The sequence below is a fragment of the Zonotrichia albicollis genome, chromosome Z (genome assembly GCF_047830755.1).
Source record: "Zonotrichia albicollis isolate bZonAlb1 chromosome Z, bZonAlb1.hap1, whole genome shotgun sequence".
Classification (NCBI taxonomy): Eukaryota; Metazoa; Chordata; class Aves; order Passeriformes; family Passerellidae; genus Zonotrichia; species Zonotrichia albicollis.
The window spans coordinates 33,419,959-33,436,487 of NC_133860.1; the positions used below are offsets into that span (position 1 = coordinate 33,419,959).

General features: G+C 41.3%; 1 protein-coding gene across 2 annotated transcripts; it reads left to right on the forward strand.

Moving 5' to 3' along the window:
• The first annotated feature begins 1,817 nt into the window (after positions 1–1,817).
• On the forward strand, positions 1,818–7,678 carry GPX8 (glutathione peroxidase 8 (putative)). Of its 2 annotated transcripts, XM_005490656.4 has the most exons (3): positions 1,873–2,204; positions 2,847–3,108; positions 5,042–7,678. In XM_005490656.4, the coding sequence occupies exons 1-3, from the start codon at positions 1,998–2,000 to the stop codon at positions 5,203–5,205; spliced, it is 633 nt and encodes a 210-aa protein (XP_005490713.1). In that variant the 5' UTR covers positions 1,873–1,997; the 3' UTR covers positions 5,206–7,678. The 2 variants fall into 2 exon arrangements, with proteins under 2 accessions (XP_026651437.1, XP_005490713.1); XM_026795636.2 differs by lacking the exon at positions 2,847–3,108 and having other exon boundaries at positions 1,818–2,204.
• Positions 7,679–16,529: the final 8,851 nt, after the last annotated feature.

Consider the following 16,529-nt stretch of genomic DNA (forward strand, 5'->3'; position numbering starts at 1 on the left):
ACCTCTGAGATCATCAAGTCCAGCCTATAACATAACACCACCATGTCAATAGACCATGGCACTAAGTATCATGCCTAGTGTTTCTTTAAACACTTCCAGGGACAGTGCCCCCACCGGGCTTTTGACGATCCAAGGCACCTTCAGCCACATAGCAACGTAGATTTAGGGGTCTGGTGGCTCCTGAGAGAGGGACTGGTTGTCTGCCTGGAACCAGGCAGGTTCTCTGACCTCCACCTGTGAAAGAGGACTTAGATCTCTTCTGATTCCTGAACCTTCTCACCACCGCTGCAGCTTATTCATGCCATTATTTTTAATGTTATCTTGTATTTTTTATATATTAAGGGATACTAAGTAAAGATTTTTTTATTTGCATTTTTTCAAATTCATTTATAAAGCAATTTGAGTCAGAAAATAATAAAATCTGAAAAATTATTAAAATGTAAGAGCCTAGACAATATTAAACAACATATTTTGGGTTTCAAACAGATTTTGAGCAAGGTTTTAGTTGAGGTTTAGTTAACAAAAGGAGACATAGTTAATATAATGTGCTTCTGGGTAATTATTAGGTACACCAGTATTATAATATATTAAGGGGGGTTTTGTTTGCTTTATTTTGTCCTGAAATAAATAGATGCAAATTGCAAACACTTGAGATGTGGCTTAGACATCAGGATGTTACATGGATTTTCTGTAACCAAACACTTTTGTTCTTGCCTTTAAGGTCAGCATTAGTCACCTGTGCTTGCTTGTTGAGTACAGCTTTGTTCATTTCAGCACACAATTATGTGTGTTTTCTTCCCCACCATCAAAACACCCTGCTCACAGGCCTCACTGCCAGGCAGAGACAAAGCCCAACATGTCCTCATATACAAATACTGAAATTTCACAGTGTTTCCCAAGCATCTCTCTGTTTTGTAGAAAAGCGTGAAGCTGTCCCTATAAACTTGTTAAACAAAATCAATGTGGATTTTAGCTATTTAGAGATTACAGAAAGAGTTGAACCCACCACTATGATATTGTACAAATGAGTGATACTGGTAGTAGTACTGAAGACAGCAAAAGGAAAGAAACAAACAGACTCCAGGTTTTACGTTCAGAAAAGCCCTTTCTATTTCCATCCCTTAAAATGCATCACCTAAGTACAGCAAAAGATCAGGGTGATGAAGAAAACCAGCTGAAGCAGAATGACTCTTCCAAGGTTGTTTTGCACTGGGAGAGAGAGTGAGTAAGCAGAGACTCACAAGCAGCAAAACACCACTGGGGATTGGCTAGATCTGAGACTTTCAGCTAATTCTTCTCTCATGCAGACCTTCAACCTTACCATCTCAGTACAGCTCGTTGCCAGGTAGCCAGTAGCAATTAAGAAAGCAACCCATTTTCCATTATCATCCCCACTCTCAATGCAAAAAAAAAAAGAAAAAAAATCCACATTATATTATCTTCCTTTATTAGGACAGCCTATTACCAAGGAGTTTTTCTCTGCTCCATGTGCTGAAAAGAGTTTTGCACAGCTGTCTGTGATCCCACAGCAGCTGATGAGACGCCGTGCTGAGTTTGTAAACAGGGTGGTTTCAGCCACCCTGCCTTTTTTCTACCGGAACAGCTGTCCCCCAGAATGCTTCTCCAAGTCTGCCTGATAACACAGCTGCCTCCTGCAGAGCAACTCCCCAGATACATCTGCGGGCCCAGGGGATGTGCTGGAGCTGCGCTACAAACTCAGTCTTGTGCCCAGCACCTCTCGTGACAGTGCAGACACACGCTGGAATATCCCACACTCATTTCTTCTCCCCCCTTCCATCCCTCTTCCCCTCCAAAAGATCCCGAATACTTTACATAAGTGCTCAGAGGCCCAGCAGGCTCTGTGATATGCAACAGCTCTTTTGTAACGGGGACAAAAATGAGCAGCTTGTTCTTTCCGGTCTGAGCCGAGAGTCTCAAGTTTCAGCTCCTCCTTCACATTCCAGGCCTGCCCAGGCTGCTCTCCAAAGATTTCAAAAATGGAGCCTCTCACAACTAGTTATCCTCTGAAATACTCAGTGCACAAAGCTAGGATCTTTGTTGTCTTCCTGTCAATGGTTTTGTGCACCACTATTCTCTGCCTGCTGCAACTCAGGTTTTTTAAGCCTAAAATCAAAGATTTTTATTCTTTTGAAGTCAAGGATTCACGAGGAAGGATTATTTCCTTGGAGAAGTACAGAGGGAAAGTAAGTTATTCTTTCACTTTTTCTGTCTTGAATCCATACTGACAAAAATGTGCATGTTTCTAGATAAATAAAAGGCTTGGTTATGGGAGGTTCTGGCAGAGATTTTTGCTAATTTCCTGTTCTTCATAAAGAAAGCTGGAGAAAACTTATTTTTCTAGGCCTGTTCCAGGAATCAAGTATTAGATCTAGCAAATCAAGAAAAGAAATTGTATTATTTAGCACAGGGCAATGCAGCTTAACTGGCAAATTGGTGGATTTTAATCTTAATTAAGAATGTTGGTTGTGGATTTTGGAAGTTTATCTAGTAAATACGATTTTAGTGCATGTCCTAAATATCTGCTTTTTTAAATGCTTTTATATAAACAAAGCTGTAAGATTAAGTTTATAGGTTTACTTACAGATTGTCTGAAAGCAAATCTCTTCAGCTGCTTTCATCTTTGTCTGTTTAATGAAATGATGATCAGGCACATTATGTTTAGCCTTCTGACAGGAACCATCATGATAATGAGAAATGTCATTTTAAGGTTTAATTATGATCTTTACAAAATCTATAGGCTTTTTCCTTACTAGACTAAATAATAGCTAATAACTAAATAGCTCATCACTAATAACTGAAGTTATTCTAACTTTATTTTTCTGAAGGCAACTTTGGTTGTAAACGTGGCCAGTTACTGCCAGTACACAGACAAAAATTACATCGCACTGCAAGAGCTGCACAGAGAGTTTGGTCCCTCCCACTTCACTGTGCTGGCGTTTCCCTGCAACCAGTTCGGAGAATCAGAGCCTAGCTCAAGCCAGGAAATAGAATCCTTTGCCAGAGGAAACTATGGAGTAACATTCCCTGTTTTCCACAAAATCAAGATCCTAGGATCAGAAGCAGATCCAGCCTTTAAATTTCTAATAGGTAACTGTTTTCTTTTATGTACCAAGCTGTCTGTAACCTTGGTAATCTCATTGAATCCAGGCTGCATGTTTTTTTCAGGAAACATTGAAGTCTTCACAAACTATGGAGACAAACAGGCATTTAGCATACAATTGCTGTCATTTTAATTTGGATATCAAAAATATGGGCTAAAGAATTGTGTCCTGAAAACATCAGTTTCTCCTCACTGCTTATAAAAACAGTCTGCTCTGACCAGCCCAGCTAGAAACATCCATTTTGCTAGAAATGCTAGAGCTAGAAACTTCCCCTTACAAAATCCTATTTCAAAGTACATGATTTTTATTATAAAAAAGACTTTTCTTATGGACAAAAATGTAGTTATGGGGGTCATAAAATTACCAGAAGATTTTATATAAAAACACATGCAGATGAGATTTTTAGCTGGGTGCTACATCGACCTATATGTAAACTGTGTTGTAAAGCAGGTTTACATATACTAGTTATATATAACTACTGATTTGTATTAATTTGTCATGTGAACTTCAGGACCTAGCCTGCAAATCCTGCATGAATACAGGGAGCATTTACAGACTTAAAACCTCATATTCTATTGAGCAAAATAAAATTCTCTCTCCCTTCAGTTGACCAAAGTTTCACAGACTCAAAGCCACCTTGAAAAGCCTCTCTGAATTTTCCTGAACTTTGATCAGGTTTTGAACCATATTGATATATGAAATAAAAAGAAAGCTTAAACATGACCCCTTTCTGACACTCCACTTTGCCCAGAAAATAAAGCAGCAAAGATTCCAAACCTGTGTTCCATCTCCTTGCCTTCCGAGTCCATTTCACTCTCTCACAGTGCTTCTTGTTAAAGAACTATTTCAATACCTAAATGAAATCTTTCCCATAACTCTTATGTGCTATTTGCCCCAAGACAGTTCCTATGTACTTGAAAATTGTTTTTATTGAGGAATCATTTAGGGTCAACCATTGTCATTGTAACTGTGTTAGTTCCTACCTCCTCTTAGGCATGCTAGTAAAAGCCTCATGTAACTTTGTTGCCCTGAGTTGCCAGATGTCCAGTGGAATTACTGAGTTTTCTCTCAGTTCTTTATAGAAAAGACTCAAACAAAAAGGCACCCGCTCTGTGTGATGAATCCAGGTTCTAAATATCAGTGCCATCAGTGTTAAACATTGGTACCTAAAAGAAAATAGTTCTACTCAATTTTTTTATTTGACGTGTGGTTTACCTACAAGAAGATCTTTTGGTACTTCAATATTCTAAAATAAAGTTTTTCTCTTCCTGCATTCTTGAGTTTCACATTAAATTCCTGTGCATTTTCAATTAAATTACCTGTTTTATTCATGTTGCTGTTCTGACAATCAGAAGGCTGAACATCATGCTATACCACCCTTTTGTGCCTGTGACCACTAGCAAGAGGGTGACAACAGCATTGTGCAAAAATCTAGTGCAAAATTAGCCCACCTGAAGCACAAATGTGGTGCCAAAATTCAATCCATTGCTTAAAAAAATCTGTTTAGTGTTCAGCACCGTTCCCAACCAAACACTTGTCCTCCACTCAAAATCTACTGGAGCCTTTTTCGAAAGAAGCCTAATTAAGCCATCACCAGTACAACTTCCTGCTCCCATCTCACTTCCCAAAACTGACACCAAAGTAGGGGTTCCCTAAATAAATATGCAGCCCTCGTATCTTCTTCCCTAGGAAGTATAGAACAGTCAAAGTAGGAACTCTTTAACAGTTCGCAGGAATAGGGGAGCATCGCTGACTTCCAGCTTTTCAGATCATTAGCAGCAATCAGTAAATCCATGCCCAGGCTACTAGCAAAGAGTATTGGTGGGATTACTTCAACATAAATAGTCAAAGAATCAGTGTGGGGCCTGGAGACAATTCAAGATGTAAGTCACTAAAATTACCTGATTTCATTCTTACAGATTCTTCAAAGAAAGAGCCTCGATGGAATTTCTGGAAGTACCTTGTTAGCCCTGAGGGTAAAGTTGTGAAATTCTGGAGACCTGAAGAGCCAATAGAAAGTATCAAACCAGAGGTAACATCATTAATCAGGCAGATCATCATGAAGAAAAGAGAAGACCTCTGAAAAAGCCATTCAACACCAGAGGTGTACAGCCTTTCTATTGCTGAGAAATGTTGCTAGAAGCTAAACCATCAGGTGATTTTGCTACTCTTTTAACTTCGGTGTTTGCCATTTGTCTGCTCGTTCTGGAGTGGCTCCTGCAGTGGCCTCGAGAACAGCGGAGTTACTGACACAGCAAGGCACTCAGTACACTGCAGGGAGGGACCAGCAATTTGCATAGAGGGTTTATGATTTCTTTTTCTGAATTGCTGACAATAGCTAATTAAAATTGTCACCAGCAGGTAAATAGTTAGAAAGAAGGTTTATTAATAAATGTTGCATATTTACACAAGTTTTTTCCCCCATTATACCAGTAACACAAAGATCTTATACTCCATTAACACATAATTGCCCTGTCATGAAAGACATGGGATCCAGAGACATCCATAGCAGGGTTTCACATATGTAACTGAAGATACCAGTTTTGTAATATCTTCTCAAGGAAGACTACTGAATTGTGAAGCTGCCAGTTGCAAAAAAAATGTGCATAGAAAATAAAATTATTAAAAGAAGAAAATAAAAGAAATAAAGTTTGCTTGCTGCTTCATATTTTGCATATTTCATTTCAGTTTTCCTACACCTTTAAAGTGTTCAATCTTCTCCATAGATTTGTGCAGCAGTACAGTGCCTCAGATGTGAGCTCCTCTCCTGCTGGGTTATTTCTCTTCTGACCTGGATGAAGGCAGGGCCTGTGTAAATATTCATGGTTGCTTACAGAAGGATTCAAGGGGCAACAAAAATCAAGAGCCTGGCACTCTAACAGACATCTTTCTGAGGCTATTGAAAACAATGCTCCCCAGCCCCCCATCCACCTCTCATCTCTAGAATAAAATGGCAATCTTCAAGGAGAGGTAGAAGAAGAGGAAGCAGGCTCCAGGCTCAAGCCCCACTCTTCCCACCTTGCAAACTGCCCAGTCCTGCATGTAACTGCTAACCCATTTCCAGTTCTGTTCCACTCTTCCATCACAAACTGCCAAGAGTTTTGATTTATCTGAATGAAAGGAGATAGAAAACTTGAGTAAGAAACCTCACTCCAGGTGTCCATGCCTTGAAGAAGGACTGAGATAATAGGAAAGACAGGAGCCTGTGTCTCAGTAGAATAGTGAAATTTTCTGTATGAAAAGGATGGCTAGAATTAGTGTTGTTCTTTTCTCAGACTAACACTGATTGAAAATACCTGAAGTGCTTAAAAACGTTTTCCATTAAAGACAGCCACTCAACTGTATAGAAAAGGTGAGAAATTCAAGAACATTTTTTTCTAAAAGAGAGGGTTTTTTCATTCATTTATTGAATTAATTGATAATATCACAAAAAATCTATGAAGATTGAGTAATGATACTGATGTGGAAGATTAAACAAAGTCACTCTCAATAGTGGCAGACACCTTTTTGGAAAGGAAATTTAACCTAATGCATGACAATTTTATCCATCCAAAATTTCAGAAGCCAGTTAAAGACTATGTAAAAGTCTCATTAGACCAAACAAGCCATCTGCTGGTGTTTTAGACTAGCCTCTGCACTGTTTGCCATTGTCCTGCCAGATCTCACATCACATCTGTGAAGACAGTGCCTATTTTTATGCTGAGGTCCTGCATTTTACTCCTATCTCCTCCTGCATGTAGAGTGTGAGAATGCAGATTGGGACATGTTGGGTGATTTTTGTCACACATCTCAGCTGCTTTGATGGAGCAGGAAGGGAACTGAGATATGGACCCCCTCCCCTCACTGGGGGCAGTCGATGGTGCATGGAACTAAGTGTCAGGACACAGTGTTTTGCCCATAAATGGTGGATATCTTAATTTGAAAATGTACAAGTCTAAAACATCCACATCTGTTCATGTGAACTACAAAAGCTCCCTGGATTTTGTATCATTGAATAAAAAAGGGTAGGTATAAGGAAATGTTAGGTGATGTTAGTGGAAGACCCAAAACAATGCCTGTTTTAGTCCTGGTACTGCCTGAGAGTAATTTGTCTTCTGGGAAATTTCACCTGGGTCCTTAAACACTCAAGATAAACAGTGAGGCATGATTTTCTTGTTTGGAAGGGAGCAGAAGGGAAGCAAATGTCTGCACCTTGTTTGTGACTCACTCGCTAAAGCTCATATTGTTTTCCAGAGGACACAGTGTAATCTTGAATGTCTCAATGCCAGCATTAAGATCAAGTGTCTTTCCTGGTATTCAGAAATAGCATGTGATATTAGCAAACAAGTGGACAGAATTACTTAACTCACGGCTTCCTGAATCATATTCACTCCTAAAGAAAGAAGATTTTGTCTGAGAAAACAGTCATGGATCTTCTCATTCCACTATTTAGTCGCAATGCAGTGACACAACCATCTTCTGAAGAAATTTCAGTATAGGTACCGTTCAGTCCTGATTCTACACAGTTTAAGTTTTTCAGAATTTACTGTTAATTAACATTCCTCAACAAATTAACATTCCTCCTTAACAAAAACTCTGTATGTTTGTATTACTTATACATCATGAGACATGCCAGCTCTTGCAATATAATATTTAGGGCAGACCATTAATAAACTAATCACCCCTTTCTTAAAAGTATGTTACAAGTCATCTAGTAAAAATGAAGCATCTAATGGCCAAATCTACACAAACTTGGAAAAGCAAACAAATAAAACGAAAGTCAGAATATGTTATTCAAACAAGCATTTATCTATAGTCAAAAGCCAAGGAAGTAGTGTGAATGTATGTCTATATAAATACCCACTTAGAGTTAATTTAAAATACAGCATATAAAAATATAAACTCCAACATTTTAAAGAGATTGAAACCTATTTCTTGGATTCTTGAATAAACTCCCCACTTTAAGAGTAAACTTCTCTCCTATGATGCTTAACAAATGTCAGTCCATGAGTATTAAAGTTATTTTATTTCCATTTGAGCATAATTTATTGCCTCTTTCTTCCTAATCCTTCATACCCATCTCAAGCTTCCTTCACTCTGTCTGATGTATCCCTATTTTCTAAAACAAATACCATTGAAATGTGAGCTTCTCTTTCCTAAAGTTGTCTGACAGTGAAAATATTCCAAATCCATTTCAGTCACCAGTAGTATATGTTCCTGTAAAATCAAGTGAAATACTTGTTTGCTGAGCCAACATGTCAATGTTTCTTCAATATTTAGTGATGTAAGAGAAACATACTCATATAGGGTTCAAACCTGAAACTGTAACTTAATATTTACAAAATTCAGTAGATTGTTTATAAACCAGTTGGGGTTGCTGTATAACTGGGTGAAATACAACTACATTTACTTCTATACTCTCAGTTACACCTCATTTTAAACCCTGCATTCACTCAGTCTGCACAACCTAGCACACCTCCCTTAGGTCAGGGGAGCCAGGCAGGCACTGGACCAGCTAGGGACCACTGAGATGTTTAAACAGCAGTGTTTATATTCTTGTCTGGACTGTGATGTGCTAATCTGACAGTGTAGTCAGTTGCTGGTGTGTGAGGAACAGCTAACTAACAATACACTGCCTAATCACCACACACAGCAGTGGGACGGCAGTCACTCTGCACACCTTCACCAACTTGCTGCTCTTTCTCTTTGCGGTCCATGGCACGGACAGCAGCTCCTAGATAAAACAAGAAACAGCAAAGTGTCTATGGCACTCTGTAGGTGCCTAAAGGGCCAAGATGAGGATGAAATTAACACTGATGGCTGTGCCAGCAAATTTGGAGAAGCTCACAGTGTAACATGAATCAAAAAGGTCAATGTGCTTCCAGCCTTAATCCTTCCACATGTAGTGCTATGTCCTGTTCACACACTGTTTGGTTGGTGAGGCTATGTGCAGTTGTTTTAATGCATTAATGTTAACAAATTAAGTTATCTGGAGAAGCAATGAGAGAGGAAAAACTCTAAGACTGACTTTTAAAATCATTTACAATGGAAAAGTAATTATTTTTCAGATACAGTATTTAGAAAGTTAGTGAAAGTGACTTTAAGCCATTGAGGACTAGTTACTCGATTAAAAACAAACTAACAAAAAACACCTCTCAAAAACTATCAAGCTGCATTTGTCAAATAATACTATCAAAAAAATTAAAATCAAACATAAAGCATACACAAAGTTTTTAAGTGTGCTGCTTTTGCTTTAAATAAGCTCCCAAGATTGAATTTAATTTTTTAAAAATATTTGAATTATACTTGGTCCAGGTATTTAAAAACTTCCTATTACCTTGGTATCTAAAAGTAGATGAACACTAGAGTCTAAATAAAGAAAAAAATTCTCACTGTTGTTAGAATAATGGAAAGATGCAAGATACCACTTTTATTTACCTGACAGTCAAAGAAAGCAATAATCAGGAGAAACAAAAAGATTTCTTATACAAAAGTAGTAGCTGTCCATTTTGATGACCAAGGTATGTGGGAAAAGAGAGCAGCTGCATGTTAGCTGCTGTCAGAACTTCAAGCAGCCAACATACACTGCCGTCCTATCACACACAGCTGCACCCCCTGCACGAGTTCCTGCATGAATCCCTGCACCTTCCAAGGGAATTGCCTTGGAACAGCGGCGAGCCAGCCCTGCAGCTGGTGACAGTGTAGCAGTGACTGCTGCATTACGTACAGCAGTCAACTAGCAATACACTGCCTACCAGACACAGAGCCCTTACAAGGGAGATGTCTCCTGAAATAATATGCCTGGAAACATTCCTTATTTTTGACCTAAATTGAGCAGTATTTACCTGTTTCAAGGTTCATATTTCATATGTATATATGCACAAGTTCAAACAGTATATAGTGTCAAGAGGTAAATGTCACAGGTAGGTGTCTGACTCAGGAAGACCAGAGTAAGAGCAATAGTATAAACCTCCTGTGGCGTTCCCAGGCTGTCCAAAAGGAACTGCATAGTGTTGCAAACAGTTTCTTGTCATAGTTGTAGGAATATAGACGTGTTACCTCTACATAATTTGTATCATGTAGACTTACTCCAGTCCTTTTCTCTGTGGGACATTTGCTTATGGCCACTGTTGCAGCCCTGCCCTTAGCCTAGATGAGCCCAGATTCAAACACTGAGTAGTCAATTTTATTTTAAATTAGAATTATCATTGGTTACTCCATAGTCCAGCTTACCTACAGGTTACAAGCCACAGCATACCTCTCTCTACAGCCACCTAATGGAAAACAAACAAAGGTTTCAGCACTGAAGCTTATGAATTTAGTCTAGATGGAGGTAAGATTTTACCTCCAACATCCATTTTGATTGAAAGTCCTTTGAAGTCTCTCTGGAAAGGAGGTACTGAGTTAGACACCGTATAAAAGCCAATTAATATTGTATTTGAAGCCTTCACTTTGTTTCTTCAGAATTGGTCTTAAATCACTCAAAATAAATCTTAACTCGATACAAAACAAAACATGAAACATTTACTTCCTTGAGTGCTGCTGCTGTTAGCAGCCGCAGAAAGTACGGGCTAATTGAGTTCTTCTTGTTCCACAGCAAAAGGCGGCTACCTCTGAGTTTTCCGTGATGCTTTTGAATGAAACAATATGGAGTGCAGCTAGCAGCTGTGGACACATCAGGGACAACAGCCAGCTAACGTGCACTGCCACACTGTTACACTCTCTTCAGTTTTGGCCATTAGTTCCCCTTCACCACCAAACCCAAAGTTTTGTCTCCTAGAGATCAGTCATTGCTCACTTCAGCAATACAGCTTTTCCCTGAGGGATCACTTACATAAAATATATATGTTGAAGCAACATCCTCAGCATGCTAGAGATTACATTTCTATGCTATCATATCTAATGGCAGAATGAGTTATCTTCTGCTTCAGTGTTTTTCAGTATGGTCAATCCCAGAGACACCTTCACTTCCCACTCCATCAGTTTGCATGCTACAGTCTTACCTGGTTTTGTGATTCAAGTCAATTCCTTAAGGCACAAGATGCCTGTATTTTACCTATTGATTACAGTGCAGCAGTTATTTTTGTGATTAAAATGTTTCCTACCTAGGTTCCTACCGTACTTGAGAGCTCTTTGCTGTGTCCCTTATCATATAACACCTAAATGTAGGTAACGGAGTTTGCAGTGCCAATGGAAAGAAGTTCTGCAGATCTATACAACCCCTTCAAACAGGGCAAGTAACTTTTGCTTTTGAAGAGTAAGCAGTCTCTCTAGTGCATCAGAAAAGAAGCCCAAAGGTGTTTTTGTTTCATCCCCTGAAGGGATGTCTATTGACTGTAACTTGTGGTTTTTTGACTTTGCAGATACTACGCTCGAGAAGGTGTCATAAGGACTAATAGAAAACAATAGAAATTACATGTTGCGGGGGTTTGCTCAAAATCACCTACTTTCCATAGTTTCCTTCCCTCCTTCCTCCCTCTGTCCCCCAGAAAGGCGCAGTGGAACTCTCAGTTCAGTGCTTACAAAGGAGTGCAAACCTCTGTGCCTGTCCTTACCTTAGCTGCTCTCCGTGGGCTTTGCTTTCTGCTCCACTTCAAGTCCTTTCCAATCGTTCTCTTCGCGTCATGCTTGAAAAAAACCACAGACACACAACACTTAGCAACCGCGCAGCTCAGTTTATTCACCCTAAATCACCTTCCCTCCAGCCTCGCTGCTGGCGAGGCTTCCCTGGGAGCCACGGCTCCAGGGCCAGTTCAGAGGCGCCGAGGAGGACCGGTCCTCCCTAGGGCACGGGCAGCCCCTGCACCCCACGGGATGCTGTTACCAAAGCAAGTCCTCGTCCCTCCTGCTCGTCCTCCGGCGGGTTTTTCTAATTTCCGCTCCGTCTCTGCCGGGGCTGGCTGAAGCCGCTGCCGCCACCTCAGGGAAGGTTTCCTGACCCGGGGCAGGATCCCTCCGGGGGGGTGGGCTCCGGGCAGGTGCGCGGCAAGCAGCGCCTCTCATGGCAACCCGTGCGGAGGGAAACTTATAGCCCGGCCGGCCCTCGGGGCGCCGGTCCCCGCGGGGAGGCGGTGCCAGCTGCCCGGCCGCCCACCGCACCGTTCCGTGGCGCCGCACGCCGTCCTTTAAGCATCCCGCAGGCGCGCCCGCCGCGGCGGGAAGCGCGGTCCGTCCCGCCGGCGGGCCCGGGCTGCGCGGCGGCGGTGCCGGCTGGCGGCAAAGCGCCCGGGCTGCGCGGCGGGGCCGCGCTCCGCGGGCAGGGCAGGGCGGCGGCCGTGCCAAAGAGCCCTGGCTCGGCATCGGGCACGGGCAGCCCGCCAGACCGACGGCCCGGGCCGCCGACACCTCGCCGAGGCCGCTGTGCCACCGCCCCAGCCGTGCCCCCTGCGGCTGCCATCACTCGGCCGTGCCGCCGTCTGGGGCTGCCATCATCACTCGGCTCCTTCTGCCTCGGCAATGGGGCTAGGGCAACAACTTGACAGAATCACAGCTTCACAGCATCGCAGATTAACTAGGTTGGAAAAGACTTCTGAGATCATCAAGTCCAGCCTACAAACTAACACCACCATGTCAACCATACCAGGGCACTAAGTCCATAGCATCCAATCCATTTTTAAACACCGCCAGGAATGGTGACTCCACCACCTTCCTGGGCAGTCCATTCCAATGTTTAATTGCACTTTCTGTGAAGAAATTCCTTCTAATGTCCAACATAAACCTAATGGCTTGAGGCTATTTCCTCTTGGCCTGACACTGGCTGCCTGGAAGAAGAGACCGAGCCCCACCTGGGCACAGCCTCCTTTCAGGCATCTGTAGAGAGTCATAAGGTCCTCCCTGAGCCTCCTTTTCTCCAGGACACACAGCCCCAGCTCCCTCAGCTGCTCCTCACAGCACTTGCGCTCCAGCTTCATCAGCTTTGCTGCCATTCTCTGCCCTGCTCCTCAGCACATGCTGCACAAACCCCTCGCGTCTCATATCAGCTGCTTCCCACTGCCGCTCCGCCTGCTGCGAGGAGCCGGGCAGCACGCACGGGGAGCCAGGTGTGCGGGGCAGCGCCGTCCTGAGGCACCCAAGCCGGGCTGTCTGAAGCGGAGGGCTGAATGCAGTGCCCCTTCGTCAGACGAGGCTGAGCAAACGGCATCGCAGCCCTGTACACAGCCTCCTCCAAAGCAGGTCCCAAAACCCAAAAGCGAGCCAAAGCCGCTCTGCTTCACCACCATCTTACACTACAAGATTCCAAAAAATAAGCTGCTATCATTTGCTTTTACGTGACAGGCAAAGGGAGAAGTTGTAGGGGAAAGTGCGAAACATCGCTTAATGCCAACAGGTGAGTTGTTCCTGCATGTGCTTTATGGAGTTCGCATGCCGGAGGGACAGTACACATTCTTAGGCACTCAGTTCGTCTGAGAAAACCTGAGCACAAATTTGATAGGAGAAAGGTAAAACAGTCGTTTGTTTTGTTTTGTTTTGCTTTTAACGATAGAGTTTAGTTAAACGAAAGAGGTAAAAAGAGAAGAGTTACTGGAACATGTAATATGGGTTTTTCCAAAGTAAGTTCATAACCATTCTTTTTCAGTCCTTGTCATAATGTCAAAATTCGGGGTGTCACCATCTAGGTTTTCAAGAGAGAGATGCAGGCGGACGCAGAGCATGTAAAAGAGTACATTTTCATATTTCTAGCTTTTGGATGTTAGAAACAGCATTAAAAGTGTTCTTTTCTAAGACTAAGAAATAGAGTACCACTTTCTAAAATATGCTGAATGTATTCTTCACTTTCTTACTGTTTCTGGAAACAAGGAGAGATTTTTCTAAATTTTACAGTGAAAAATAATTATTTGAACCAACAAAAAAATTATTCTGCAAAAAAGTTTCTCAAATAATTTCTTATTTCCTACATAATTCTATTTTGGAGCTGCATGCTTCACATCTGCAGAGAAAGCATCGTGTAAACAAGATGCTGGAGGACTATACTGATGCATTTGTAATAAGCAATAATTAAATATCAGTTGATGGAGTTGTTTTGCCAGAACAAAGTAAAACTATTTCAAAAACCTGCCACCTTATTAGCTCCCTTTCTGCTGGTAAGGACACAACAAAGCACACCCAGCATACAAAGTGGCTGGGTCACTCAGCACCTCCTTAACCCTTTCCGTAAAACAAACAGCACACAGGGCGCTGCTAGCATAGCTTCACAAAGGGCTGCTTGCAATGCTTCAGTTACTCGTTTAACTGAATGCGAATTTTTTTTCCTACAAGACTCAACGTTTAACGAGAGCAGCCAAATATCGCCACCCTGCCTAACAGCAGACTCCGGCATGCGCAGCAAAGCCAGCTCGCTTGAACACTCAATAAATCAGCAACACTCAAGTGAAGTGTATTGAACTGTTACCTATCAGATCAGCGTTTGAGGCTCTTGACAAACCTCTTTCTCACACTGAAAAGTTTCTTTCAGGTGAGAAAACCTGTAACCGTGCAGTTTGTTTGACAGTGGGAGGAAAGAGGTTGCAGTTGAGAACTTTATGGCTGTAAACTGGAATAAAAGTCAAAAGTCTTTCAAGTCAACAAGGTTTTGTTTGAGTGAACTAGAATTGGGATTAATAAATGCTGAGCAAATCATTAAAGAGGAAATAATATGACCCACTGCAAGTGGTGTTACAAGCAATGTTTCCTACCTGGGAACCTTCAGCTCACGCATGCACACATGCACAATGAATGGATTATAATAAAAGATCTGGGGGTTTTTCTATAAAATTTCTACTGAACACTGATTAACAATGGGATATATGCCAAGATATTACCTTTGGTAGCAGCCTTAAGGTAAGTAGCTCCCTAGGTGAAGTCAGTGGTAAATAAAAACAAGCAGGAGTGCAATGGGGAACTCTGAACTTGTCTGTGTTTTTTGAGAAGTATGTGTTGAATTGTCAGGAAGGTATTATAATACCAGGGATATCCTTAATACATTCTTTTTCACTTGAAGTACATGATATTCTGGAAATTATGTGCTAGATAAGAGATTTTTTTCTCACTTTGAGATTGCAACTTAAACAGAGATTTGTTTTAAAAAGTTGTACACAACTAAGTGTATCATTTCTATAATGCTTCCAGCACCTTACTGATATGTCTACAAAGTGAAATTAAGTCACTTGTGTTAAGTGTCTTCATTTCTTTCTCACCATGGATTAATTTTAGGCTCCTCGTTATGGAACCTATACAGCCAACTGCTCAGTTATTTCATTTAAGTACTAAAAACATGGCTAAAACTTTGTAGCTCACGGCAAAACATTCCCAAACTGGTATGTAAGAAGTCATGTAGTTTGTCCTCACTGGCAGCAGATGGTGCTGATATGTTGTGCCCGGTACTCCTTTGAAAGCTGTTATTCAGGTTATCGATACCGTCGTAACATTGATTTCTCTCATCCATTATCCCTAAGGTCTTCTACTATAAAATTGCTGCCATCATCATATGTCAGAATTTATCGAGATAAAATACAAGTTTGTAGTTTGAAGGTGAAGTTTGGACATCAGCAGCAATACTCATAACAATTAAGCGCTGACTGAAACAACACTTTTCAGGAAAAGTTGAATTCATCACATCCAGGCTGCTGGACAAGGACCACTAACACTTTTACGACCCAAGAATTTCTCGGCATGAAAGTGAGGGTGCTCCTTGCCAAATGACTGCTGACAAGTCATGATGGCAGCTTACACCTGATCCAGGCAAGCAGGGAGATATAAAGGGCAGATCACAGAACACTGCCTTAAAAGCAGTAGATGGCAGATGGTCTCCACGACAGAGAAAGAGAGAAGTGAACAAAAATGATCTTTTGAGTAAGTTTTTAAGAAACTTTTGCTTAAATAAAGGCCTACTTTGAGAAACCTGGCTAGCTAAGGGACTTAAATATCAAGGGCATATTGGATACTTATCAGAGATGATGTAGTCACTGCCTGTGACACCCAGGATAAACCAAGAAAGGTGTAACAAATTGTGTTAAGAAAAATATCACCATTTACAATGTGAAGAGTCCAATTAAGATTTATCATCAGTTTGAGTTTTGAAACAGGTGGGAAAAAATGTTGAACATACAGAGGTGAAATTTTTTTTTCCATTTTGCAGTTGCAATCAGGAGAGATTTCTGGGAACCAAAGCCTTCAACTTCTGCCAAAGCAAAAAATTATGTCCCAGCTTTGTTAAGTGCTCACTGAGCAGAGATCCTGAGACCATCTTAATTTTTATGAGAATTTTTATTTTAATTTACCATCTTAATTAAGATGAGAACATCTTAATTTTTCTTCCTGTATTTCTTCACCATTCTCTCTAGATTTTCAGCCAGTATACAGAAAGATCCCAATCTTGTTGCCTGCTCTGTGCTTAAGCTCCTCTGAGTGGGTTAGAGGAACATTTCTCACAGCAGTACGGACAAAGCCCTG